This window comes from Fimicolochytrium jonesii, assembly GCF_025526975.1.
Source record: "Fimicolochytrium jonesii strain JEL569 chromosome Unknown EV422scaffold_35, whole genome shotgun sequence".
NCBI lineage: Eukaryota > Fungi > Chytridiomycota > Chytridiomycetes > Spizellomycetales > Powellomycetaceae > Fimicolochytrium > Fimicolochytrium jonesii.
The window spans coordinates 1-25,052 of record NW_026515702.1 but is presented as its reverse complement, the minus strand read 5'-3'; the positions used below and the strand labels follow the sequence as shown (position 1 = coordinate 25,052).

The following is a 25,052-nucleotide window of genomic DNA, read 5'->3' as shown; positions in this document are numbered from 1 at the left end:
TTACCCTTTATAAATACTCTGCGAGGTGTTTGCCGTAGACATATTTTTGTCGATATCACTACCATCCCATTTCAAACGAACACTATCATGACTTTCGTGTCGCTCCCGCGCCGAAAGGCCAACGTGGTTGCAGTTCTCCTCCTTGGTGCTATACTAGTGGCATACATAATGTTTCATTATGGATCAGGGGCCTCGACGATGACGAACGCGCTGCAACGCTTCGGCGTCTATGCCCGTCCGAAAGAAAACGCGGAGGATAGCTGTGTATGGAGTCGCTTAAGTATGCCGATCAAGGCTAAAGAAGTGGACTCTAGTCTCGGCCGAGAATTGCGAGTAAAGGTATTATCGCAGTGTTCTGTGATGTAGTCGATGGATTCGTCCTTAGCCCTCTCCTATAGATTATGGTTTACGAAAACGATATCATCGGAGATATAGTTTGGAACGAAAACCGACTTTATGAGGATAAACTACAACGGGCTTACTTAGATGCCGTCAAGACTGCTGGCCTCTGGGATCGGAAAGGGCTGTATGTGGATGCTGGGGCCAATGTTGGCGTGCATGCCTTGGTAAAACGACACCGTCGAAAGGAAAATCGTCGAAGTGGACTTCCACTGAACTTATCTCATTCGGTTTAGGTGTTCGCAAAATTAGGCTTCGAAGTTCACGCATTCGAACCTACGAAGACTACCCGTGAAAAGCTCCTTTGCTCCGGCGAGCTAAATGAGCTTACGAATCTCATGGTATACAAGTATGCTTTCGGTGCAAAGGTCGACACTGGGTCGTTTTGCATGGAAACATCTCCCGAACATGGAACGGGAAACATGGGGGGAATGACTGTGAGCACAGTCTGCGACAATAAAGAACGGATTGAAGTGACGACTATGGATACCATGTGGAAGGAAAAGTTCAATCGGCGGCAAATCGTATGTATAGCACCCGGTTGAATTGCGCTTTGGCTGCCCTGACCTTGCCTCTCCTTCAAACGTGCAGGGGTTTCTGAAGATAGACGTGGAAGGGCATGAACCGGATCTCATCGAGGGAGGTTCTGAAATGTTCCGCGAAATGCCCCCGACAGTCATCGCCACAGAGATCAACGTCATACTTTTACGGCGAAACAACAAAGATCCCCTCGACTATATCAAGTCTCTCCGGCAACTAGGCTATTCACTCTTCGTTCCTATTCCTCACCGGCTTTTACCGTCAGAGGAGGACGAAGCATTTATAACTCAGGGCGGTGGCATTGATGGTATGATGGACTTAATTGGTATTCAGAATGATTCCTTGTAATGTTGCGGTCTCGTCGGGGGCTATTCCCCATTCCCCAAGTGTACTTCCTAGTGTGGCTTTGTAGCGCGGTGATCTTCTTGTCTTTAGAGTCTCTTAGAGACTCTTTCTCTTCACAATAGTATATCTGTTCCCCTGCTACAGCGAGATGCAAGGGTCCCCATTGAACTTGAGATCGTGCGAGGCTGCAATGGCTAAGATAAGCCGTAGAGTGCCGAACTGGTGCGTACTGTACGCCCGGTTTGCATATGGTCGGATTTCCTCCCCGCGGTGGGAGTTGCTGCCATCGCCCTTGGAAAGCGGTTACATCCTGCGCTGAGCTCAGGTCTGCACAGCTTGATCCTGTCGATCTGAGCTGAAGGCGTAGATGTTAACTCTGTCCGTAAGCATACATATTTCTTCAGTTGTAAGGGTTGCCTTCGCGGCGGCCATTTTGCAAGCTCAGATGTAGATATACTGTGCAGTATAGAGAAGACCGTCTTCAACTGTGATGTGGCGATGAAGACTTGACGAATGACGAGAACGAAGGCTGATTGGCGCCCCCGTGAGGACTTTTTTTAAAATAGATTCAGTCTTCAGAACGGTGAAGGCCCGGTCAGAAAGGGTCGGGTTGCATCCGCAAACTAATGCGTAAGACCCGTAATTTGATTACGTGACACGCGTTCCTCGGCAAGACCGCATACTTTCCCGAGCATAAAAGGCAGGCAGGTTCCACCCCACCCCCCCTCGTCGCATATCCTGCCTCCAACTGAATCGGAGAGCCATCATGCGTGCCTACGTATCCGCTCCTTCCTTGCGCGCCAGCCTGCCCCTATTCGTGTCTGTAGCGGCGACTTTCTTCATGTTCAAGGCGTTTGCTGGTTCGTTTCATCAGTCAATGCCGCAGTGGATCTCAACAACACACCCTCCCAGCGACAGCATTACGTCTGAAAACCGGGAATGTCAGTGGCTGCCTGCGAATCTCCATGAATCTGCCAAAAGTCTGCAGCCTTTACTTCATCCGGAATTTCCGCTTCTAGAGGCCTGGCTGAGACCAGATGCAGGTGAGTTGAGATTCATTATCCGCACCCATTCACTGCTAGGAAGAGCTAAATATGTAACTCCTGTCGACCCCAGCACGTTACGGGCCCGCGCCAAAGGAGATCCCCGCTGTTCTTCGCAACCAATTCACCCTTGATAGGAGGATACCAGAGTCTGAGTTTTTCTTCGACCAGGTTGGCCTTTTCCTTGACGGACTCTGTCCTTACCAATTTGGGCAATTCACCAACAATCACATCGTAGGCGTATTTGGGCGGATCCGCACTCGTATCGGAATGGACCGAACAAATGATCGATGAGTACAGGCGAGAAGTTAGGGAAAGAAAACCAAAGTTCAACTATGTTATGGAACACGTGTACGCAGCAATGGACGCACAAAGCCATTTGATTCGAGGGAAACGAGGTCTAGTGATCGGGTCCGAGAACCCGTGGCTTGAAGCACTCCTGCTTGAGTATGGAGCCCGCCACATCAGCACGCTGGAGTTCGGCGAAATCAAAACGGATCATCCCAATATCGACACTTTTACACCGAAAGAATTCGTCTCCGGAATATTGAAGGAAACCATCCCGAAATACGATTTCGTCTTCACCTATTCGTCTCTAGAACACGATGGTTTAGGCCGATATGGGGACATTCTCAATCCTATTGGGGATTTACAAACGATGGCCAGGATGCTGACTGTGGTCGTGCCAGGCGGGTTCGCATTCGTCGGATTCCCATGCTGCCACGACAAATTGGAGTGGAATGCACATCGGATCTACGGTCCCCTTCGCCTGCCGAAGATGTTCGCTGGTTGGCGAGTCGCGGGAATTTATCCAGAAGATGCTCTGCAGGTCACGGACCAGGGATATGGCTTTCAACCGGTCTTCCTGCTGCAAAATACATTTGGCTGTGTAAATGGTGGTATTTCCCTGCCCCACCAACCCTGGTTGACTTTTGCTCCACCCAAGGGGTACGTAATGTCGGTTTCGTTCAGCCCTCTCTGTCATACTCAAATTGAAATCGAAGCAGACTACACATTTGACCGTTGTCAGCAAGACCAGAAAACCGTATATCGGGCGAATATCCACTTTCTCCTCCATGCCTCGGCAAACGAGTCGGCGCTTGTCAAGAGGACATCCTTTTATTGGGGTGCATTGGCATATAGTCTATATACATTTGCGATGCCAAACCGGACTTTATGGCGCTCTCACAACAGGCCTTTGAATTGAAATTGAACCTTAATATATGAACTTGCTCGCAAATCACCGTGCTGTTACAAATAAATGCCACCACGTCTAGTTTTCATGGTAATTTCATTTATAGGTGTTTATTTGCGCGATGAGGTCGAACCTACACAATGTACTCATGGGTATCAACTCTTCATACATGAATTCCCATCCTCTGGCAGTTGAACCGGTCCTAAACCCTAACGTCCATCAAATGTTTTTCCTCCATTTCCAGTCCTCGCCAACTTGCAAGCATCTCCTTCGCTTTTTGGCCCCACTCGCGCACTGTCCTCTCAGGCGCCATAGTCCTGGACTTGAACAGGAGAACGCCCAGGAGGGCGAAGGAGTATCCGGAAATCTCAATCGCTGTTAAAGTTTTGCTCCACAGAAAGGTGGATAAGAGGACGATGATGACGTCCTTCACAACCCCCGATACGCAAAGGATAAGAGCCGAAGCGTTGCCAATCTGTTGAGGAACATTCAGAAAAACAGGGCCAAGTGACGAACGGCTTAAAGCGGTGTTCCGTGTTGCTTACCAAAAATACGACCGCCACGTTGAGCCCAAATGCCGCAAGTCCGTTGAGAAACAATATATGCAGTCCAACATTGTGGATTGCTACCATCGTCAATGAAGACCCTTCATAGAAATAACATGCGATGCCGTTCAGTAGAGCGCATATCTGTTTGCGGTAGAACGAAACGAAATGATTGGTGAGAGTCGGTACTCGCTATTGGGGGGGTGCGGTACATCTCTTCGTAGACCTTGCATTCAGCTTACCGGAGCAAAGTAATACAAGCTGGACAGCGGATTCATTTTCTTTTTCATAGCGGTATTGAGCAATTTTTCCACTAACAACAACCGCAATGCTTCGGCGGCGACCGCCGTGAGTTGTAGTATGACACCCAAAAGGACAAATTCCAACTCGCCATAGGAAGCGATGACGGTTCCAGCCATGATGATAAACACATAGAGTAAGGTTTTCCTATCGACTGTGTTGCCATTCATGGACCAGTCGAGAGCCAAAACCATCACCGGCGTGAGTGACTGCAAAACTCGTTTTAGAAAGAAGCCCGCCAGGAGGCTAACTTTTTGTACACGGGTACCAACCTTGAGCATTTGAATGAAAGCAACCGAGATGTAGAGATACGCGTAATTTGAGGTAACGAGAGCGGCACAGAATACTACTGCGATGGGGACGATCCCTCGACAATAGAGGGAAGGGGTCATTTGGATTTCGTCTACATCGTCTAATAGATGTGTCCATTTGCGAAGACATCTTGTGGCAATACTGGCAAACACTAGATGCCAGAAAGTAAGGAAAATAGGAAACTCTATCAAATCCAGGTCAGTACTGATGACATGAGTGCCGTCGTTCAAAGAGAATCGAACAGGGCTGTCAACTCACTGAAATCCAGAGATGTAAAAATGTACTTGTTGAATAGGATCACGCAGGTTGAGAAAGAAATCCAGGTGCTGTTAACGAGGCAAAATCGACCCCACGTGAGCCTTGCATGCATAGCGGCAGGACCCACCGCCCTATGAGGGACAAAGCGTACCAGATGTATACCGCGGGACCATGGCGGTCCAACTGATTAGCTACGACCATGATGCGGCCAATGAATGTCTCGAGAGTGGAGCGATGGCTTCGAAAGTTGTTGAGAGGCGGCGAGAGTTTTGGTTCACTAATGTCTGTAAGGCAGTCCACTGGGATGAGAGAGGTCGACGTGTACCCGGCGGGGACCCGAAAAACACGTGTTACGTAAGCGCGACTCGCCTCTCAAGCTCTGACCCAACCAGTCAGGCGAGTGTGCGACCATTTTCTCAGCCGGGTGGATGTCAGATCGATTAGATAAGCAATGTACAACGTTCTGTGCTAGCGCGCCACTCTGAGCAACCCATTACCCATTCCCAGCTCCGGCAATCCGCTTTTCCCTGCTTCCTTCAACATCTTGCCATGGGCGAACCTCAAGGCGATAATTACGCTTCATCAGAGGATGCGATGATTTTCTATTGAACAACCTGGGTTACATGTGTAGTGAAGCAGAGCGGCTAGGTGCGTTGCAACTAATCCCCAAGAGACCATGTGGAAAAGAGAAAGGTGCTGGAGAAGCTCTGGGTATGGTGCAAAGGCCCTTCTGCTCTTCTCACGTCCAAGTTACAAAGATGATATACTGATCAGATCTTGAGAGCAGTTTGTGAATATCGCGGGGCATAGTATATTCACACGACTGCTCGCGAATCAGCAAGTACGTTCTGGTACAGCCTGGGTAAAGACCGTTCACGCGCCCTTCCAATGATGTGCACATCGAAACCGATTTGTCGAACTTCCTGTTCGTCAACTATCGAACGGCCGTCGAAGAGGTACGCAGGTTTGCTCATGCTGCAGTAGATAGCTTTGTAGTCGAGTGTTTGGTAATCGGCCCAATCCGTTAAGATAACCAGGGCATGTGCATTCATGGCTGCCTGGTATGGAGTTTCACAGACTTCTACGTGACGTAACGAGTTTAACAAAGCCGTGAGCCCGATTGGTCAGTTTCATATCTAGAAGCCACCGGCAGCCGTCTTACCAACTGATCCGCGCCCATTTGCGAGAGAGCAAGCAAGGTCTCGGAAGATTTGCTTGCTGGGCACCTTGCAGTCGTGAATTCGTATATTCGCGCCTTCCGAGAGTAAATCTGACACCACATTAATAGCTGGAGATTCCCGGCTATCACTAGTGCCCTTCTTGAACGCGAACCCGAGAACAGCAATATGTTTGTCCGAGATAGTGTTGAAGAGGGCGGCCAAGATTCGCTTCGAAAACCGATGCTGTTGATACTCGTTCATTAAATTAACCTGAGCAACAATTTGATTGAAACAGGGTCAGTCTCCTCCACATTATCGTCGTTCTCCAGTTCTGCTCGTCACCACGCGGCTTAAGAAACCGGGCCCCATCTGGACGTACCTGCTCCCAGTATTTCGCAACTTGGGGCAACTTCAAAGCGTTACTGAGGTATACGAGATTCAGAATGTCCTTGCGAAAACAGCTTCCTCCAAAGCCAACACTAGCAGTCAAGAAGTGAGGTCCAATGCGGGAATCCTGTCCACAGGCAGTGGCGACTTCGCCAACGTCGGCGCCTACGGCTTCGCAGATGGCGCTGATGGCGTTGATGCTCGAGACCCGCTGAGCGAGCAAAGCGTTGGCAGCCTGCCAAAAAGAAGTCTCAGGTCAGGTGCCAAATGCTTCCAATCACAACACAGTTTCACACAAGCCCACATCTTCTTACCAGCTTAGCCAATTCGGACGACCACAGGTGCATTCCGATAATTTTCTTCCGGGGAATCCATTTGGCATAGATATTGGTCAAGAGTTCTTGCGCCTTTAGACCATCCTCGGTAGGCATGCATCCAATCAGAATGCGATCAGGGTGAAGAAGATCGTGAATGGCTGTCCCTTCCGCGAGGAACTCGGGGTTGGAGAGAACTTGAAAATGGACCCCTGGTCGAGCGTTGGCCGCCGCAACCTGGGCAATGCTCTCGGCTGTCCGGCACGGAACAGTTGACTTTTCCACAAGGATTTTCGATCGCCTGGCAACTTTGACGACTCGTCTAACAGCGGCTTCTAGATAACTGGTGGAAAGGACGGATCGGACAGCGACAGGAGGGCGTGAGTTTCCATCAAATCACGCTCGCGAGAAAGATGGTTCAAATTTCACAATAAGGCGGCGCGTGTCAGCTCAAACCTACGTCAAATCAGAAGCGAACCCTGCCCCAACACCGTTTGCTTTTGTGGGAGTGTTCACAGCGAGGAAAATGATATCTGCCTCGTTGATTGCCCCGTCAACATCAGTGGAGAAGAACAGGTTCCGCCCTTTACACTCTTTCACGATGTCAGAGAGTCCAGCTTCGTAGATAGGTAGCTCGTCAGAGTTCCAGGCTGCGATCCGTTCTTCGCTAATATCAACCACTGTAACTCTGTGGTGGGCGCACTTGTGCGCTATTACAGCGCAGGTTGGGCCCCCTGCAACACATCAAGAAAAACGGGAGAGACGGATGAAAGGAGCAATGAGTGCCGGTGCAGAGTTTAATCAACAAAATACAACTCATTGACTACTTGCCGACATATCCGGCGCCGACACAAGCGATATTCAATGAAGGTTCCCTGTCTACACGCAGCATTTTGCCAACTGTGAATAGTGCCTCCTGCGTGGAAAATGCTTAGTTGTGTTGCTGATCAGTTCAAGTCGAGTTTGGCGGAGAGGGTGTTGCAGAGGTAGAGTCAAGGGTGGCATTCGATGCCCTATTCTTCATACGGCATACGCGCCGGACTGACGGTCAGAACACGTCTTAGGTAAGCGGAGCGGCTATGCATTGGCATTTACCAAAACACGTTCAACCCTCCCCAATGGCGCCCGGACCGGGTCAACACGGTGTGCATTTTTTTGTCGCATGATGGAAACGACTCTGTTAAAGAGCATGGCATCGTTACGATCCTCCTGCCAGAGACTCCCATAGACATCCCAAGGTCAAAACGTTCCGTGGGAACTCGACATCGAACTATTGCCACGCAGCCATGCTCAACGCCTCGGCAGTCCTATCCAAACCGTCGTTAGACATTCTGTCCCGAGAAGAAGTCCTACCGATCAGCAACTCACAGTACTCTTCCGACTTCGCAAAATCTGTCTACAACCTGCTCTCCGCATTCCCTCCTGCAGCGGACCCAATCGCAATCTTACGTCCTAACATACGGCAGCTGCCCCCTGGCAAGGCGAAACGTATCCTTGTTACTGGTGGCGCCGGCTTCGTTGGCTCGCACTTGGTTGACGCATTACTATTGATGGGGCATTCTGTCATAGCCCTCGACAATTTTGTGACCGGCAATCGGGAAAATCTTGCACATTGGGAAGGGTATAAGGATTTTCAGCTGGTAGACCACGACGTTGCACGTAAGGAACATGGCATAGAAGCGCTTTCCTAACGAAGAGATGTACATCTTCCTCATCTTCCTGCTCCCGTTGCTCAAACTGCTTTCATTCTGTAGTGCCGTTCATCGCCGACGTCGACGAAATTTTCCACCTGGCCTGCCCAGCCTCTCCGCCTCACTATCAGCGCGACCCCGTCTTTACAATCAATACATGTACCACAGGCACCATGAATATGCTAAAGCTTGCAAAAGATACGGGAGCGCGGTTTCTTCTAGCATCTACGTCAGGTAGATAATGTTTGCACCGTATGTTATAAATCAGTAAAGTCTTACTTTTTCGTCATCCTCCGCAGAGGTGTATGGAGATCCTTTGGAGCATCCTCAGAAAGAGACGTATTGGGGTACGTAAGCACACGTAAACTTCATTTGGGGTTGACATGTCTGACATCTTCCCGTTTTCAGGGAACGTCAATCCGGTACGGCTACCTGAGAAGAGTGATTGCTTGGACTGAAGCCTAGTTACTGATGCTGATTGAGGTTCATTTTCAGATTGGTCCACGTGCATGCTACGACGAGGGCAAACGCATTGCGGAGACCCTTACCTACGCTTTCGCTGGATCGCAGAACGTTGATGTCCGCGTGGTTAGGATTTTCAACACATTCGGGCCGCGTATGGACCCCGACGACGGGCGAGTTGTTTCGAACTTCATCATCCAGGCGTTGCGCGGAACCAACATTACCATCTACGGAGATGGGAGTCAGACGCGAAGCTTTCAATACGTCCCTGACCTTGTCGCCGGGCTGATAGCTGTCATGGGCGGCAACTGCGTGGACCCCATCAACCTGGGCAATCCCCACGAATACACTGTTAAGCAACTTGGGGATATGATTCGAGAGAACATTAACACGAAAGTCGGGATCCGATGCCTTCCGGCGGTGGTGGATGACCCGCAACGTCGTCAGCCGGATATCACACGGGCTCGAAAGGAGGTCGGATGGCAACCCCGCTACCTGTTGCAGGACGGGCTTCAGGAAACGATTAAATACTTTGCGAAGAAATTGGCTGCTACACAGTGATTTATTCCCAAGATTGCTTTTTGATAAATGAATATACACCCGCAACTACTATGACCAATGCATAGGTCGGCAAGTCTTGATTATCCATATTTCATCAGGGCGGCAATTTACCCGGCATAGATACCTCTTCTGAGGCAAGTAGTTGACGGAAACAACGCTACAGAGGGAATATTTGCCATTCACGCCCCAGAAACGGCCTCGGGCAATGAAGGAAAGGCATGACGGCGGCGAAAAAGAACAACGAAGAACACTCATGTATTGCAACACTGTTTTCATCTCACGTTCAGGCATGATTTTTGATCACTACAATACTCAGCCCTCAGTGACCTTGCTTCATGCAGAATAAACCTTCCTCCCGATTTTGGTTCAATTGCTCAATTTCTGTCCAGCGATCTCCAAGCTTTTGCTTCCGATTTTCCACCCATGCCTTTGCCTCTTCCAGGGCCCCATCCTTCACCGACCACATCCCATTGTCCTTCAGCGCCTGCATCTTGATATCGTGGCCTATCACGAACGTAATATGTCCAAAAACAGCTGTTAGGCCGGTTCGAGCGGACTCCGCTTCCCATTCGTCGCGGGGCTTCCCAAAGTATTTATTCCCTGGCGGAAACTGCACGGAATTGAGCTGCCGAAAAGTGAGCGGATCATCGTTACGGTTGAGCTTCAGCAGGTAATCCTGAAAAACAAAATGAATGACGAGGTCGGAAACAAATGGCGCGATGCATTTTATGTTCATGTGCTACCAACCTGTGCGCTCTTCTCTGCTGCCGGTACGTACACATACGTTCCGTTTTGCCAGAAGTCATTTAACAGGATTGACCAAACTGTCTGATCATCCAAGTCTGGAACTTTCGCAGCCTCCACTTCGACGGTCTTCATGAGGTCAATGGTTTTTTTACTGCTCTTGATCCAGTAAAAGCCGGTATTGGCAGTGTTGCCTGGTTGGAAGTCATCACCAAGCTCGTTCGGTTCGAACTCCCAGTCGACGTCCCCGACGAAATATTTCAACGGATCATCGAGCCATACGATATCTACGTCCGAGAACAAGACATGATAACCCATTTCGAGTATCTGCCGTACAATGAGAACTTTCATCTTGACGATATGATTGTAAGCCGGAGAGCGCCATGCCGACTGAGCGGCAGTGGAATCAACTCCAATTGCGGCGCCATCGAAAGTGGATAGGAGCGTATTCGATTTCAGGTATACATTCGATTCCGGATCCTGACTGACAATTATGAACTTGTACGGCTGTAGCTTCTTTGCCATGCAAGCCCAGTTGAACGCGAAGTCAATAAAGCCCATATTGGTCGAAGCTACAACGACTGTGTTCGACAAAAGATCCTTTGATTCCGCCAACGAACGTGGCGGAACGTTGAACGCCTTGGCCCTCTCATCAAGGTCTTCGTACACACCGACCGCTTGTCGAACGGCCCGGTGAAATTCAACGTTGCCCCCCGGGATAGTCTTTCTGCGAAATACATATCCCGGAGTTTTTAGAGCGAAGATGACAAAGATAACGCACAGTAACAACACAGCAGCGCTCGTCCTCAGCCAGCGAGTGGGAAAAGGCCGCAGGAATTTAGGTCGCTTGGCGATCATGTTGCGAGGTGAACAGAGTGTTGGTTGAGGAGTCTAAGAATTGCGAGATCGTAGATCGTAGGGAATCCTAGTACTAGGCAAGAGTAAATGCGTGGGTTGGGAGCACGCGTTTGCTGGCCTCGTCGCGAGAACTGCGTACTTATTCGCGATTATGTAATCGATGGAATGGTTTGGCCCTGCCAAGTGCAGTAGTACTGTCCTGGTGCTAAAGACGCGTTTTTTTGTGATTCTAGCCTCGTCGCGTGAACTACGCGCGTATTCCGATTATGTAATCCGAGTGTGTTAAAGAGTTAGTCTGTGTTAACCGCCAAATCTGACGGGACGACCATGGTCGAACTCCCTTTTCTTCAGGCGCCCATCAACAAATCCTCAGTAACAACCTGCCTCGCGCTCGCTCTGTCCAAAGCTTGATATCTCTATATCTAGTTTACTTCTCTGGGCCTGTATATGCGGGTGACCCAGCTATCAAAGCCACACCGAATAACGCCCGGAAACCCTCTTCGACCATCCTACCCGACCGCCATGGCCGTAACACGCACTCCTATCAGCCGCCGGCGCTCTTTTCTGGTCTTAACCCTGGTCGCAATCATTCTACTGTTCATATATGCACGGCCGGAAGCGTGGGTCAAGCGAGTCCTACCCCACTGCCCGGTCGCGCATTCGCCGCCGCAAACGGAAGCGAAAAGCGGGTTACTTTCGTCAAGCCTTGGTACAACATTCCCGCCGGGGCAGTCCCGCTTTGGGACATGTATCCCGCTCTCCAAGCTCACACAGCATCCATCGTACATGTTCAATTACACCGAGTCACAGAAGGCAAAGATTGCAACCACGCAGGCGGCGACCCAGCGGATCCTGTTCATGGTGGTAACCGGGTCGGCATACCGTGACACGCGTCACCGGGCGGGAACAGTCATGGGGGAAATATCCAGCAAATCTCGTGTTCATAAGCGACGTTCATGACCCAGAATATCGGACGATCGGGCTCAAGTACGATGGGCCTCTACAACCTCAAGGGAAGCCGGCAGGGTATCCAGACGCATGGATCGCTGCGCAGAAAAGGTGGTTCTTGGGATTTCAATACATCATCGAATGCTATTTGGATGCAATCGATTATGTGATGGTCGCAGACGATGACACCTTTCTGCAGGTGGAACGAGCGACCGAAATAGCTGCCATGTTCAAGCCCACGGCAGATATTGGAGTAGGATACGTGTGGCGCAATCAGTGGCCATGGTTTCTTTCCGGAGGTGCTGGGTACTTGCTATCAAGCACGTTGCTGCAGAAACTCTACGGACCCGTTCTGGATTATTGCTTGGATCAGCAAGTCAGTGATGTCGCCTTGGGCGAGGCACTTGTAAACAAGCTCAAAGTATGGCCCATAGAACATCCCAGCTTTTTCTGGCACAACTACCAGTACTTTACCGAAGGTCAAGGAGTGGCTGAAGCGGCGATGCGCGATATGGAGACGCCTGTATCCTTTCATTACGTCCCGGAGGAATCAATGGCTGTCCTTGAAGAGAAGTTCTACAAATAGCTGTTACGCTTTCACGTACCTCGCATGCATGCATGCGTGCAAGACGTTGTATAGTGCGATTTTGTAAAACCCGTAGTGAGAGGTTGGCCAAATAAAGAGGACTATATAAACTTTCTACCCGGCAGGACACTTTTGCCCACAAGCACGATATCAATGTGACGGCGGCCGCTCAGTCTTTGGAAGTTTCAGCTCGTCTCTGGGTGGTGCTATCAGCCAGACCACCATTTACTAAAGCAGCTTCGACTAATTTCGGTGTGCTCAGTGTAAGCGGCCTGCCACCAACGTTCGAGTCGCCTTGATTAAAATGAGCTCGTCGGTCCTTGGTGAAGCTTTACCGCTGGCCGTCGAAGCGGCGATGCTTGTACGATTTCGTCTTCCGCACCGCATTTACTACGCTCAAGAACAATTTTGGGATCAGAGTTGCCCTTAGGCCATCCTTTGGATGAAAGCCATTCTGACTATAATACGCTACAACGGCGACGCCATCCTCGTGTGGGTGGACGACTTCCTCGACTTCCTCAACATCGCGACAACGCAGCTCCATTGTCTTGAGGGGATGTTGTTCACGTAGCGGTTAATGCAGCTCCTCGGCTGTGTCTTCAAGTGGGCCAAATCCGACCTCACCCCGTCACAGACGACTCGCTACGTCGGTTAGGATTGGGATCTCCACTCAAAATGATGCGCCTTCCCCAACACAAAGTCCGCGCAATGACCCAGCTCCTCCGTCAAACCAGTTGCCGCGCATGGCCACCTGCAAGACAGGTCACCAAATTCGTCGGCAAAATTCAGGCCATCACCCTGGCTCCAATGAGGCTTGAAGCCTTAGGTAATGTATCAGCGAGCGCTCGGGGGGGCGAGCCTGAGTACCGGATTGTATAGAAGTAGGAAGATACAATAACAAATACAAGACATTTATGAGATATCCCAAACGACGCCGCCCGTACCCTCGCCCATGTGCAAGATTTCATAGATGCTGCTGCCCCTTCTGCTGAGGACTTCCCCATTTGTACAGCTCAATATCGACATCCCAACTCACCAATTCAGATTGCCGCTTTCCCCAATCGACAATAAAAGAGTTGCCAAGTTAATGAATGAGGACTGCCTCGGGAGCACTGGCTTTCCCAGTCGTCTTGTGCCCATCAGAAAGACGGCTCGGATTCCTGACATCGCCATCCTCGGCCTTGTAAGCGTCCAAGGTGCTTCCCCATAAGTGCACCATATAACTTCCGAGATCTTTCGCTCGCTGCAAACCTTCTTCGGGCGTCATCCCGTTCTGCTTGTCGGTGTAATGGACCGGTAGGAACGTGCTTGACGGGTAAACTTTGTAGCCTAGCCTTTGTCCGTGTTCCGTCCGCAGCCGACGCCACGGCAGCTCATTTTCCAGAGTTTCACCTGTGATCGTAAGGAGTTTCGGGCCTGTGAGCTCCCAGGCCTCACCAGGGACCCGCAGTGCGTCATTGGCGTGAATTGCGTCCAGGGTATATTGAATGGTGACAGATTCGGGAACGCAACCCATAATGCCGTTCGCGCGCAACGTTCCTCGGTACGTGCTGGATTCGTAGCCGATGAAGCACTCACGGCCCTCGTTGTCATTCTCGACTAGGTCAGTGAATGAGCGGATGCATTGGCCGTCTCCGTCAACGTAGACGCCACCGTAGTGATGTAAGACAACAAGCCGCCACACGTCGGCTGCACGCAGTAGGCTTTTGCGATCCGAACACGTCAGATTGTATTCGAGCAGCCGGAGCTTATTTTTGACGAAATCGGTGAACTGCGGATCGAGGTCTCCTGAGTGGAAGAAACTCAGCAGGGTGTGTGGCTGCCATAGGATATATTTCCAGCCGCTGGAGTCGTTGTGAATGCGCTTGCACGATCTGAGGGGGCCTTTTGGCATCTCTGTAGTATCCCCAATCCACATTTGATGGAAGATGCGCGGGATCTTTTGGACTGCAACGTTCTCGTGGAAAGGGGCCTTTGCGTCTAGGTGGGCTACCGTATCAGACTCTGACTGGGCTTGAACTCGTGTGGAAGCTTCCGCATGCTGCTCGAAGCTGGCCCGCCCGTTTTCGTGGCAACTGGAAAACGGTACGTGAGCAAGCGCTCACAGGCGCAGAGAGAACAGTTAACCATAGAAATGAGATCCTACCTCTTTACAACATCACTACCCACCCGACCTTCAAATGAACTCGATGATGGACACCGCTGGGAAGCGAGCAGCAGTAGCCCTGTGACGAAAGCGGAAAGTACCAGCAGGAGACCAATTCTCATCCGGGGTGTCCTCAATTTCCCTAGCGGCGAAGAGAGCAAATCGCGCATGTCGCCGTGAGGACAAATGCGAAGAGAAGTAGGCGGGGTTGGAGAGAGTTTGAGGGCAGAGAATTTGTGTGTTCTAGGCTGTATAGAGCTCTATATAGGGAGGTAGTGTGAATTTGGAGGTTTGGATACAGCACACGCGAGGCAGGTTGAGGCAGGATGATGTTACGGCGCAGTGGCGGAACCACGCGTTCGGGAACGCGGAGTCCCCTTGTCAGAACGCGTTCTCCTTATTTTTTTTTTTATGAGTGCGTTAGAGCGTGTTCTCCACTGGCTCCACTGGTGCAGGAAGCCCACATCACGACCTATTCCTTCGGATTGGATTATTGCAATGACCGTTTCACGTGGCAGAGAGGCGCGTCGGGCGGACACTGACTTAAGTGCGTGTAGCGCATTGCAATCCATTTTCACAGATATGCTTATGGGATTGACCCGTCGTCCTTAACAATATAGCATGAGAATTCTTCGATTAGAAAAAGACGAGGTAGAGCAGCAATGCTTAGGTAACGCATCTGCTCGGCCAATATCTTCCGCAGAATCTTTTACTGAATTAGCTAGCTGATAGGAAAGTGGACCACATGGGACTCTTCATGCTACGGTTTCGAATGCTATCTGTTCGTATGACTTGTCGTCGCCGGTCCCTTCAGGGGTTTACTTTCACTGGAACCGTTTTATGATACTAAACTCTCACAATTATTTCATATCTCGAGACATTTTTTTCCGACCTGAAAGTTTATTTGATATACGAAAAGCATCTTCAACCGCTATGCAAAAGTATTGTGAAATCTCAAATTTGTCCATCGCACGCCTCCTGAAACGACACCCATCTTCCATCTGGTGTAGCTACTGTGAAGCCATCGGTTTCGGATAATTTATACGTCGACCGGGCTTGTTGAAACCAAAGTTTTGGCCAGAAGACGTGCTGAAGACCTTTCCCCTGGCCGTTGTAATGGAAAAATGCCGGAGAGGTACCCGAGATTCGGTTCACCAAAGCAGCCCTTTCTCGCGGGCGGCGAGCGTCATTCAAGACCCATGTGATGTCGCCTTCACTCTTGTCAAGGTTCATGAAGATCGAGGCCGGGTAGTCGAGCGTGATCCCGAAGGTACCATTTAAGTGTCGCTCGAATGCCAGGGCTTGGTCGTCTAAGTAGTTTCCACCCGACCACGATGTGCCTCCTCTCACTTCCGCCATCATATCCTCGTAGAGGATGCGTAGTGCGGATACCCGACCCATCAGCATGCCCGAATTCAGCCAACGAGGACGAGTTGTAGGATCCCCAGCATTGTCGATCTGAGGTGGAATGCTGTCCGTCTCAGGACCGTAAACGTCCGCGGACAAAGTAGAGTTTGGAACCACTTGGCACTTGTCCATCTGTTGCACACCCCATGGAGGATAGATGTACGGCCAGCACGTCTTTTCGGCACTATACACAATGGGCGAGTCGAACTCCAGGAAACTCTGCAGAACGCTCTCGGGTCCGCGGTGCACATGCACATCGAATCCGTCGACCATCACAATAACGTCATCGTCGGCCAGATTCGAAAGCTTCAGGAAATCGTAGACTGCCTCTACTTTGATAAGCTTGCCAGACTTGTCCGCGCCGTAATACAGGGCCGTCATATTCCAGTCATTCGCGAGGGCGGATTTCAATAGCCGGCAGAAGCCTTCTCCCGTCGTTGTTGCCGTGGCAATGAGATGGACTTTCCCCGGAAACACCGATACCGCCGCCGACGATGGATGGGCAGTCGAATCTTGGACAGGTGCGAAGATCTTTTTCGAGTATTCTTGGGGTGCTGTTCGCGTCGTTTGTGCCACGGATGCAGGAGCGGTGGCATAATTGGCGTGGTACTTCAAGACCAGAAGTACGAAAATAATGAAGAAAGCCGCAGCACCTATTCTGAAGTGGGACGGTCGAGCAACACGCGAAAAAGACGAAAGGGCTCCCATCCTCGTATCGCGAATTTCGTTGAGATTCGTTCTTAATACCTAAGTGCCCGTCGGCGTAGTACTGGTACTGGAGGAACGCTTATATACTTCCCGACAAAGGTATTCTGACATGGCCCGTCGCTTGGCGTACTGTACGTTTTCCAAACGTGCGGAGTTCATGTAAGCCGTGCTGACGTCTCGGCCCTGGAAGGGCTAACCCGCAATCAAATCGAGGCTGCTGAATAACACACATTCTCGTGCGCGCCTTGGACTCCTTCAAGCCTTGGGGTCTGCCCTGGGGCGGCGATACAGTATATCTTCACACACACAACGTCACCTTCTCGACACAACCTCAAGCGACGGTTCTCTTTACAGCTGCGACGTTGACAAGCAAACTGAGGTGAGTGTACTCGTGCCCATGGTCATGCGTTGCTAGCTCCCTGGGCAAGTGTGGTCCTCTTGCGCTCCGAAATGGAAATGGTCATAGCCGGTATGTTCAGGAGGAAGCCAAGTACCTGAACTACGCCTCCGGAGACGTCCTTGTTTTTATCGAACGGTATACCGAGTATGCCGAAGATGCGTTCGTTGCACTTGGGCCCGAATAGCGGCTAGAAGTCGTTGGGAGTAGAGAAGTAGAAACAGCTCTGTTGTAGGTCGGTGTGTTCTGCGTATCGTACAAAAGTCTGGGCAAAACAGTCGGGTTTTTATACACATTTTTCTAGGCTACGGGATTTTGTCGAAGTCCAAACTCTCTACTATTTCTCTCTGGAGGAATCAGCTACGTCGGGGGCTTTTTCTCTTTTCCTGCAGCGGTCTACGTCGTTTTTCCTCTTTCCATTCGCAATGTCTACGCTGATACAGTCCTATCGCTAATCTTTTCTCTGGTTTTTCTTCAATGTTTGGCGTATGCGGCCACCGGAAATTGGTTTTCTTGTTTTGCAGTTGATTCTTCAGCGTTTTAGGCGTCGTGAGAGCTTCCGGTTGGTTGAGAGTCGAGTTGGGGGCGCTTTCATGTGTGAGATCTTCGCCTACGCCTACATTTTTCGCAATACGACATGGCGTTCACTTTCGTCGACAGTAGAGAGGAACATTGAAGCCATACATAGAGGAACCTGTAAAGATTCACACGATCCGGCACACTCCCTGGAAGGTTAAACCCCATCGACTACCTCCGCAAATGATGAAAATCGCTTCAGACCTTCTTCGAACAAAACGCAATGCAGGACTACTTGAGCCCTCATTTGGACCCTACCGGAAACCCTGGTTCCTAGTTCCTAAAAAGAACGGAACATACCAACTTGTACAAGACGTGCAGATGCTCAACAGCGTAACAATACGAGAGGCCGGATGCATGCCGATCGCAGAAGTTTTCGCTGAGGAATTCGCTGGACGCTCTATTTTTTCTATGGCCGACATGTATTCCGGATATGGTCAAGTACCCCTACAACCCAAATCAAGAGATCTTATGGCCATGCTTACGCCGTTTGAACTATATCGACTTACCCGACTCCCTCAAGGAGGAACTGATCTCAATTTCAACGAGTGGTCGACAAAGCATTTGAATCACTCAATCCCGACATCGTCAGCATATATGTCCATGACACCGGCATCAAAGGACCAAGATACCGAGACGAGACACAAGTGAAACCTAATATTCGCAAATTCGTACAATATCACATGGACGACCGTGAAAAAGTATTTATCCTTATGATCGATTCAGGACTCACGTTTTCCGGCGAAAAGTCAAGCTGGGGAATGTCGATGCCATCTTCGGACCGTTACGCATTGACGCAGTTGAAGACTCAAACCCTGGGCCTGCCAATGTCAATGGCAAGGAAGAGTATGACGTTTATAAGATTATCGGGCATAAGTTGGTTCATGGAAAGCCTCGTTATGTGGTTGGATGGGTTGGATGGCCACCCGAACAAACGACGTGGGAAACGCATGAGCGAGTCAAGGACTGCGCTGCGTTAGATGACTTCCTGCTAGTCCACGGAATTGTCAGATCCGTTACACATAAGCAACCGCGGACACGCTCAAACGTACCTGAGGCTCCGGTTCGCAAGGGTGCACGGCTAGCGTGGGCCATAAACAATCTGGAACGGATGAGAGCTCTTGTCCGCCAGAGGGCATGAAACCACATGAATTCAACGTTGAATTTGCTGCTTCTTTGCGCAAAAGTAGGACGGTAGAGGTCGCGGAGGAGAAGGGAGATGGGAACTGTGCAGGTCGAATCTGGCTACGAGCATGAGCTACCCTGTTTTTCATATCCGGTGCATCTGTGACCATGTTCAGTTCCAGTATGTGCACAAGCGCACTTTCATTGTTGACAGCGGGTTCCCAGCGGGTAACTCCGCCTCACACGAGGTCAAGGACGACGCTCCATTGCCTACTCTGCAAGCTCACTCATGCCAAACATACTGTACCTGTGCCAAGCGGAACCGGTCAGGGCAAACGTACTCCAGCTGCGCATGGATCCAGCTACGCTTGGCCTAGTCCTCGCCGCGTCAAACGGTTCCAGCAAGGCCAACAGTCCAAAGGCCACAGACACGCTCCATCACAGATCAAGCCAGATTTGCTAAAGATGTTTCAAGGCCTCTTTCCTCCACCTCCACCTGGTCTGTTGTGAGTTGGCAGGGCTATGGAGCTTCATAAACGCGTCGATCACGTACTGTATTGTTGGCTCATCGCGTGCGTAGCGTTGTAGGTAGCATAAACGGGAGCAGACGCGTAACCGGGCATCCCGCACCCGCCATCGTACATACATGTTCTGGGCAGCCCGGCCGTTTTTGGGCAATCAACGTACGGAAAGCGGCCTTTTACCAAGTAAGTTGTTCAAATTCAAGCTGGATGCAATACATTCGCTGAATCAGTTAATCAATCAACAAAAGCATACGAAATTGTTACGATTCAGAATGCGCAGACGCATAGCGTACTCCTACGGATGGCTTGGCTTTGCAACTACTCGCCTTGCGGCCCCGCGGCGATTTTACGCCTATGTGGGGGCGCTGCTAGGGATTTGCGTCATTGTTTCCGTGGTTCCCAAAACCATGACGACGGGGACGAACACGAGACTGTCAGCGACAGGATTTCCTGACTTCCTCCAGAACCCTGAACCTGCACAAAACGGCAGAAGGGCTCTTCATCTGATTTTCCAGATGAATGCTCTCCCGATTGAAGCGGGAGGACGTATCTACGAGCTTGATTGGATCTATTCGGTCGTATGTGCTGGACTGAATCGACCCGTGCACCTCCATCTGGAAAGCAACGTCAAGATGAACGATTCGCTGACCGTTCTCTTATTCGATCCGCCTACACCAGATTGGTTTTTGGACATGAGGAATGAAGGAATAGTAAATTTTGGAGCCCTCCATATGGGTGACGAGACATTTTCGCTAAACCGGGATTGGTATTCGGCTGGTCCCGACTACATTTTCCGCAACTACTACAATGGTGAAATCTCCCAGCAGGGACCGGCTGTGCATTACCTTCCTTTGGGAATGAAATCAGGCTTCGGCACAATACCTGCTTCCATGCTTCCTCGAGCGGATACACGAAAGTATCTTTGTAACTTCATCGGCAGCAAGAGAGGAAACAGACAGGAGATGCTGACTGTAGTGGAGCAAAGCGGATTAGCATGCTTCATATCGGCTGACAAGCAGTGGGCAGACCCTCAGGCGTTGCATGTGATCACGTATCGAAACCTACTGGTGGAATCCGTTTTCACCCTAGCACCACATGGAAATAATCCTGAGTCGCTGCGGTTGTATGAGGCACTTGAGGCGGGCTCTATTCCGATCGTTCAGTCCGTAGCGGATCGAAATATGGATTTCTTAGGCATTGGACTAGGTCCGAATCCCATCCCTACGGTCGCGCACTGGAGCGAACTGCCGGAACTTATTCACAATCTCACCGCCAGCCCTGAGAAGTTGTTAACACTTCAAAGAGATGTGATATCCTGGTGGCAACACCGGAAACGAGGAATTCAGGCGATGGTCCGATCGATCGTGGATTCTTCGTTTGAGCGGGTACATGGTGATGGAGCATAAACGGACAAGCGTCGTCTCTGGAAGTGGGGTGTCATGAAATGGTATGTGACGGAACTGAGGAAACTGGAAAGTTCAACGTTCATTCACCTTTGTTATTCCGATACCCGATAGTGAGCTAGTCAAGGACACTCCTGTTAGCGGCTCGGTCGATGTTTGTATCTTACACCGACTGGAAGTAGACCCGGCAGCTTTCGAAGTTCACTGTTGCAAAGTATATATGCGTCCCACACCTTGATATTATTGTTTCGTGCTTCGACCCGTATATTTTCAGTGAACAACTTCAACAGAGTAAGACTTCCGCGGAGGACTCTAACAATGGTTCATAGAAGTTCACCCGCTCGATATTCGAATCTTGCATGGTCCTTGTTGCCTTTTTCCCACGTCCTCCTGCCCTCGTCTTTTCGTATGCTGCCCTCGTTCTATGGCTGGTAATCAAGTACTCCCTTCGAGAAAGGCTGGCGAGCAAAACAAGTGACTCAACAGCCACGGCATAAACGATTGGAGGTCGAATGTATGGACAGAAGTTCGACTGTAATTGGGTGTGGCGCCATCTCGCGAAGTATATTTCCTTTGAAGCGGAATTATTCCAGCGAGTAATGGGCCTCCCAAGATTCCTCCTTATACATTTACTTCAAACGATACCGACAACAACTCCCGACGTCCAACCCCGTATACAGTCCCGAATAGTAGGCCGGGTTCATTCAGAAACCCCTGGCTTCCGTGCCAATATCCAGGTCTGGGCAGGATGCAGTCCATCGCTGTCCCGTGGCACTTCATACATATCGGGCCACGAGTATGTTGACAAAAGTTTCTGGGCGTACTCTAAGTTTCCCCAATACCCCAATTCGACAATCTCAAATCCTGCGCTACGACACAGCATAGCGAGCCCGGAAGGCGTGAAATGCTGGAAATGATGCGGATACATGTGAAGAACATTGAGCGTGGGCACACTCGTGAACATGTATCCACCTATATCCATATGATCGTACAAGTTCCGTAGGGACAGAAGCGGGTTGTACAGGTGCTCAAGCGTCTGCGAGAACAGAACAAAATCGTATGTCCGGTCAATGAGCGCTAGTTGGTGAAGATCGTTTTGCCCTGAGGAAAACTGGTAAGGAATTGCAGTTGTGCGTATGTGGGGTAAGAAGTTGATCTCCGGATCGTTGATATCCGTAAAGAGGGCGTTCTTTGAAGAAATGTTGTGCTTCTGAATCCAGTCAATGAAGTCGATGAGAATGTACACCCTCGGAGCGTCACGACCCTTGGGATCGTAATGGCCTTTGAAACGGGAATCGATCAGATCAGTGTAGGCTTGGTGTTTCGAATGGTACGCAGGATCCTTCTTCACGAAAGTTTCGTAAATTTGCTGAACTTGGTTTCCTGAAAAGGTGACGTCTCTTGCCCAAGCTAGGCATTTTTGCGGAAAGCCTAACAGTTGTTATCTCAGAAGGGGACAGCGGAGACGAGGGCGTCCTAGCGGAAACGTAACCAAGGGCACTTACGAGACTCGGTGATGGGGCCGGACTTCACCGTCCAGAGCAGGCATTGTACAGAGATGGTCACCAAGAGAACGCCTCCGAGAAGGATGGTTCGTGCGTATTCCTTCGCTTTCATCATCTTTTCTGAACAGGGTGAGAAATCCGAACGCTGCCAAGACGAACCCAAGATCCCGAACTTACATCTGTGTGCGGGGACAACACGTTCAGACAAGGACTGGGTGCCGATCTGAGCTCCGGAACGAAGGATTGGCGTATCAGATGTAGTAGGTATGAGACCGAACGGTAACGGTCAAGAACTGAAAATGGTCGTTTTCGCGTACGCGCACTTTCCTTACATAACGCGTCAAACGGTCACCCAGTGCACGTGTCTCTACGTATTCCTGAAATGGACTCCGTTCGGAGGTTGCTTAGTAAGCTCTCTCCATTTTGCTTCTCGCGTGAATAAATAACAGATAACCCTTAGCTTCATTTTCCTTTATCTCTTTCTCACTCAAGTGCACAGATCCTAGAACAAAAACGGGCTAAGTGCATTCTGTTCACAACATTGCACTCTCATTCTGCATCAACATTGACCTAATTCATCGTTCTCGACACAGGTACGTTACAATCTGGTCTCCATGGTGATTTCCGTCTATGCAAACGGAAAGGGGATTACTGGAAGCCGCTCTTGCGAGAGGCAACCGGTGTGGGTTTTCACCCAGCGCATTTGGTCGCAAAACAAGGAGCCCTTGAACTCACGTTCGCTCTCTTCCCCGGGGTAGTACACAGACCCACACCTGTGTTTGCGCCAGCGGCATCATCACCATGGACGAAAACAACTCTCAGTATGACAATGACTCTCAGCACGACAATGACACGCCGTCCCACCCCGAATTCCGAGACGAGGAGCCGTCTGAAAATCACCACGAGGAGGACGACGCTCAATCCTCTGAGCGCTCCATCCTCCGCCGCATCCCGAGCCTTCCCGCAAACCCCACAGCCGATGAAATTGCGGAATGGGAAGAGAATCTCTCTCCCACTGTAGTAGTGCGCTTCGAAGTGCGCATGAAATCGATAATATCTCAACGACAATCACACGCCCAGAATCCTCGACGAACAGATGAATTCACCTTTATACGACAACGTCAAATACCGTCAAAACTTTCAACAATAAATCGACATACTTGCGTTTCCGACACTCCGACGATTATCTAATACACCTGCCTTTACCGAAACCTCGCTTCACAACGACGTCCCCTCAGTAAACCCGCTCACCCAATCGCCGGTACTCAGCACTCGTTCCAATTACTCGGCTAGCCCTATCCTGGCTAATTTGCCATATGTGACTTCGTTCACCGGCACCCCATGCGCCTCCTCAGCGCGCTGCGGCGTACACCGTCCCCTACGTTTATCCGACACCACAACGGAAGCGGTACACTCAAACCCCTTCTCAAGTCCATGCTTTCGCTGAAATTCCTCAAGAAAGTGAACCTCTGAGACCAGTTACTCCCGTAACGTCCCCTTCGGCCGGCAAAACACCATCCAAGGTCTTCGTTAATAGCACACTCAGTAAACTCGGTACCTACAATGGAGAACCCAACGTTGCCAAGCTACAAGTGTTCATTGATCACGTTTGATGTGATTACGAAGTATCAGATGATTGTGCCTTCCGAATGCGTAGACTACGTCATCAACGCACTCACTGGATCTGCTATCCAGTGGTGGAAAAGCCTTCGTGAATCCGACCGCCCTTCCATTATTTCATGGCACGATATTCACGACGAATATGGACTGCCCGTTCAAACCGGACTCTGCTCCATGATGCTCGTGCGCTTCATTCCCCGCACTCATTTGCCGCAAGTTCTTCATAGACTGCGCGCATTGAAGCCCAAGTCGATAAATCATCAAAGATCAACCGAACACGTTGCCCAGTTCAACCTTTTGGCTGGACCACTCCCTGGACTCCCGGAATACGTGCTCTGCGCCGATTTCCTTCAAGCTCTGCGGAAGAATCTAAGCACCTTGGTGACTGCCCAGGAACAATACGATGATAATCTTTGTCTTTCTCAACAAGCAGCTACTTGTATAGCTGCCCAAATTGACGAGAAAACCCCGAGTGCGCCTCAGTCAGGTGTATCCGCCGCCCATGTTACTTCCCCTCAACTACATAAGAAGAAGAACGAAAAATCCCAGACTGACACCTCAAGAGGCTCCTCCTCTACTCCTTCCTCTTCATCCAATGCAACCAACAAGCCCAACTGCAAATACTGCAAATTCGGGACGCATAGGTCTGAGGATTGCACAAGACAAGAAGAAGAACAAGAAGGAGGCCCCAAGCTGCCACCTCCATGGCGCATGCCATGCACGTTCAAGTCTACCAATGTAATGTGGGTTGTCCGGTCTAGTTGGAGAACTGCACGTCTGCGAGAAAAGGCCTTGCGGGATATACCTGTATATCCTGAGGAAATACCTGTAGTTACGCATCCCAACAGTGTTCTCCAGTGGATTCAAGGTTCTAATTCTCTTAATGCCTCACTGGAGCGTGTTCTCCAGTGGACTCCAGAAACATGGGTACTTTAACAGTGGTCGTTCCATGTTCCTATTCAAAAGAAGTGAACTCTTTTACTGGGTATTGGA

At 50.3% G+C, this 25,052-nt stretch overlaps 11 protein-coding genes across 11 annotated transcripts; 5 read left to right on the top strand and 6 right to left on the bottom strand.

Moving 5' to 3' along the window:
• Positions 1 to 87: 87 nt before the first annotated feature.
• On the top strand, positions 88 to 1,287 carry EV422DRAFT_509620 (S-adenosyl-L-methionine-dependent methyltransferase; the record flags this gene model as incomplete). Its single annotated transcript, XM_053068863.1, has 4 exons — positions 88 to 339; positions 399 to 566; positions 636 to 923; positions 991 to 1,287. 4 exons carry the CDS (start codon positions 88 to 90, stop codon positions 1,285 to 1,287), a joined length of 1,005 nt encoding a protein of 334 aa, XP_052921537.1.
• Positions 1,288 to 1,885: 598 nt separating this feature from the next.
• EV422DRAFT_279048 (uncharacterized protein) lies at positions 1,886 to 3,495 on the top strand. The gene is made up of 4 exons (XM_053065941.1): positions 1,886 to 2,327; positions 2,401 to 2,498; positions 2,566 to 3,275; positions 3,335 to 3,495. The coding sequence occupies exons 1-4, from the start codon at positions 2,051 to 2,053 to the stop codon at positions 3,345 to 3,347; spliced, it is 1,098 nt and encodes a 365-aa protein (XP_052921536.1). The 5' UTR covers positions 1,886 to 2,050; the 3' UTR covers positions 3,348 to 3,495.
• Positions 3,496 to 3,568: 73 nt separating this feature from the next.
• EV422DRAFT_581291 (DMT family organic anion transporter) lies at positions 3,569 to 5,232 on the bottom strand. The gene is made up of 6 exons (XM_053073369.1): positions 5,089 to 5,232; positions 4,938 to 5,005; positions 4,640 to 4,863; positions 4,310 to 4,576; positions 4,068 to 4,211; positions 3,569 to 3,997 (listed from the first exon to the last, which is right to left on the bottom strand). Exons 1-6 carry the CDS (start codon positions 5,136 to 5,138, stop codon positions 3,725 to 3,727), a joined length of 1,026 nt encoding a protein of 341 aa, XP_052921535.1. The 5' UTR covers positions 5,139 to 5,232; the 3' UTR covers positions 3,569 to 3,724.
• A 115-nt stretch (positions 5,233 to 5,347) lies between these two features.
• On the bottom strand, positions 5,348 to 7,845 carry EV422DRAFT_279004 (UDP-glucose/GDP-mannose dehydrogenase family, NAD binding domain-containing protein). The gene is made up of 6 exons (XM_053065940.1): positions 7,630 to 7,845; positions 7,259 to 7,532; positions 6,799 to 7,141; positions 6,477 to 6,719; positions 6,100 to 6,367; positions 5,348 to 6,018 (listed from the first exon to the last, which is right to left on the bottom strand). The coding sequence occupies exons 1-6, from the start codon at positions 7,688 to 7,690 to the stop codon at positions 5,753 to 5,755; spliced, it is 1,455 nt and encodes a 484-aa protein (XP_052921534.1). The 5' UTR covers positions 7,691 to 7,845; the 3' UTR covers positions 5,348 to 5,752.
• Positions 7,846 to 8,084: 239 nt separating this feature from the next.
• EV422DRAFT_501065 (uncharacterized protein) lies at positions 8,085 to 9,512 on the top strand (the record flags this gene model as incomplete). The annotated part of the gene is made up of 5 exons (XM_053068173.1): positions 8,085 to 8,457; positions 8,553 to 8,723; positions 8,789 to 8,836; positions 8,898 to 8,911; positions 8,985 to 9,512. 5 exons carry the CDS (start codon positions 8,085 to 8,087, stop codon positions 9,510 to 9,512), a joined length of 1,134 nt encoding a protein of 377 aa, XP_052921533.1.
• Positions 9,513 to 9,831: 319 nt separating this feature from the next.
• On the bottom strand, positions 9,832 to 10,817 carry EV422DRAFT_571538 (nucleotide-diphospho-sugar transferase-domain-containing protein; the record flags this gene model as incomplete). The annotated part of the gene is made up of 2 exons (XM_053073004.1): positions 9,832 to 10,188; positions 10,260 to 10,817. The coding sequence occupies 2 exons, from the start codon at positions 10,815 to 10,817 to the stop codon at positions 9,832 to 9,834; spliced, it is 915 nt and encodes a 304-aa protein (XP_052921532.1).
• Positions 10,818 to 11,465: 648 nt separating this feature from the next.
• EV422DRAFT_544763 (uncharacterized protein) lies at positions 11,466 to 12,773 on the top strand. The gene is made up of 2 exons (XM_053071419.1): positions 11,466 to 12,006; positions 12,044 to 12,773. Exons 1-2 carry the CDS (start codon positions 11,562 to 11,564, stop codon positions 12,646 to 12,648), a joined length of 1,050 nt encoding a protein of 349 aa, XP_052921531.1. The 5' UTR covers positions 11,466 to 11,561; the 3' UTR covers positions 12,649 to 12,773.
• Positions 12,774 to 13,732: 959 nt separating this feature from the next.
• On the bottom strand, positions 13,733 to 14,916 carry EV422DRAFT_509613 (nucleotide-diphospho-sugar transferase; the record flags this gene model as incomplete). The annotated part of the gene is made up of 2 exons (XM_053068862.1): positions 13,733 to 14,723; positions 14,795 to 14,916. 2 exons carry the CDS (start codon positions 14,914 to 14,916, stop codon positions 13,733 to 13,735), a joined length of 1,113 nt encoding a protein of 370 aa, XP_052921530.1.
• Positions 14,917 to 15,748: 832 nt separating this feature from the next.
• Positions 15,749 to 16,909, bottom strand: EV422DRAFT_571535 (uncharacterized protein; the record flags this gene model as incomplete). Its single annotated transcript, XM_053073003.1, has 1 exon — positions 15,749 to 16,909. One exon carries the CDS (start codon positions 16,907 to 16,909, stop codon positions 15,749 to 15,751), a length of 1,161 nt encoding a protein of 386 aa, XP_052921529.1.
• A 3,029-nt stretch (positions 16,910 to 19,938) lies between these two features.
• EV422DRAFT_571534 (uncharacterized protein) lies at positions 19,939 to 20,937 on the top strand (the record flags this gene model as incomplete). Its single annotated transcript, XM_053073002.1, has 1 exon — positions 19,939 to 20,937. The coding sequence occupies one exon, from the start codon at positions 19,939 to 19,941 to the stop codon at positions 20,935 to 20,937; it is 999 nt and encodes a 332-aa protein (XP_052921528.1).
• A 697-nt stretch (positions 20,938 to 21,634) lies between these two features.
• Positions 21,635 to 22,554, bottom strand: EV422DRAFT_509611 (S-adenosyl-L-methionine-dependent methyltransferase; the record flags this gene model as incomplete). The annotated part of the gene is made up of 2 exons (XM_053068861.1): positions 21,635 to 22,344; positions 22,440 to 22,554. The coding sequence occupies 2 exons, from the start codon at positions 22,552 to 22,554 to the stop codon at positions 21,635 to 21,637; spliced, it is 825 nt and encodes a 274-aa protein (XP_052921527.1).
• Positions 22,555 to 25,052: the final 2,498 nt, after the last annotated feature.

Coding starts and splice junctions, on each gene's coding strand:
- EV422DRAFT_544763 (XM_053071419.1), top strand. CDS start 11,562: ATGCGGGTGACCCAGCTATCAAAGCCACACCGAATAACGCCCGGAAAC. Junction 12,007..12,043: donor GTCGGCATACCGTGACACGC/GTCACCGGGCGG, acceptor GGAAATATCCAG/CAAATCTCGTGTTCATAAGC.
- EV422DRAFT_279048 (XM_053065941.1), top strand. CDS start 2,051: ATGCGTGCCTACGTATCCGCTCCTTCCTTGCGCGCCAGCCTGCCCCTA. Junction 2,328..2,400: donor CTGGCTGAGACCAGATGCAG/GTGAGTTGAGAT, acceptor TGTCGACCCCAG/CACGTTACGGGCCCGCGCCA. Junction 2,499..2,565: donor CTGAGTTTTTCTTCGACCAG/GTTGGCCTTTTC, acceptor ATCACATCGTAG/GCGTATTTGGGCGGATCCGC.
- EV422DRAFT_279004 (XM_053065940.1), bottom strand. CDS start 7,690: ATGCTGCGTGTAGACAGGGAACCTTCATTGAATATCGCTTGTGTCGGC. Junction 7,142..7,258: donor GGGTTCGCTTCTGATTTGAC/GTAGGTTTGAGC, acceptor CCTTTCCACCAG/TTATCTAGAAGCCGCTGTTA. Junction 6,019..6,099: donor AAATGGGCGCGGATCAGTTG/GTAAGACGGCTG, acceptor TACGTCACGTAG/AAGTCTGTGAAACTCCATAC.
- EV422DRAFT_581291 (XM_053073369.1), bottom strand. CDS start 5,138: ATGGTCGTAGCTAATCAGTTGGACCGCCATGGTCCCGCGGTATACATC. Junction 4,864..4,937: donor TTTTACATCTCTGGATTTCA/GTGAGTTGACAG, acceptor TGGATTTGATAG/AGTTTCCTATTTTCCTTACT. Junction 4,577..4,639: donor CTTTCATTCAAATGCTCAAG/GTTGGTACCCGT, acceptor CGAGTTTTGCAG/TCACTCACGCCGGTGATGGT.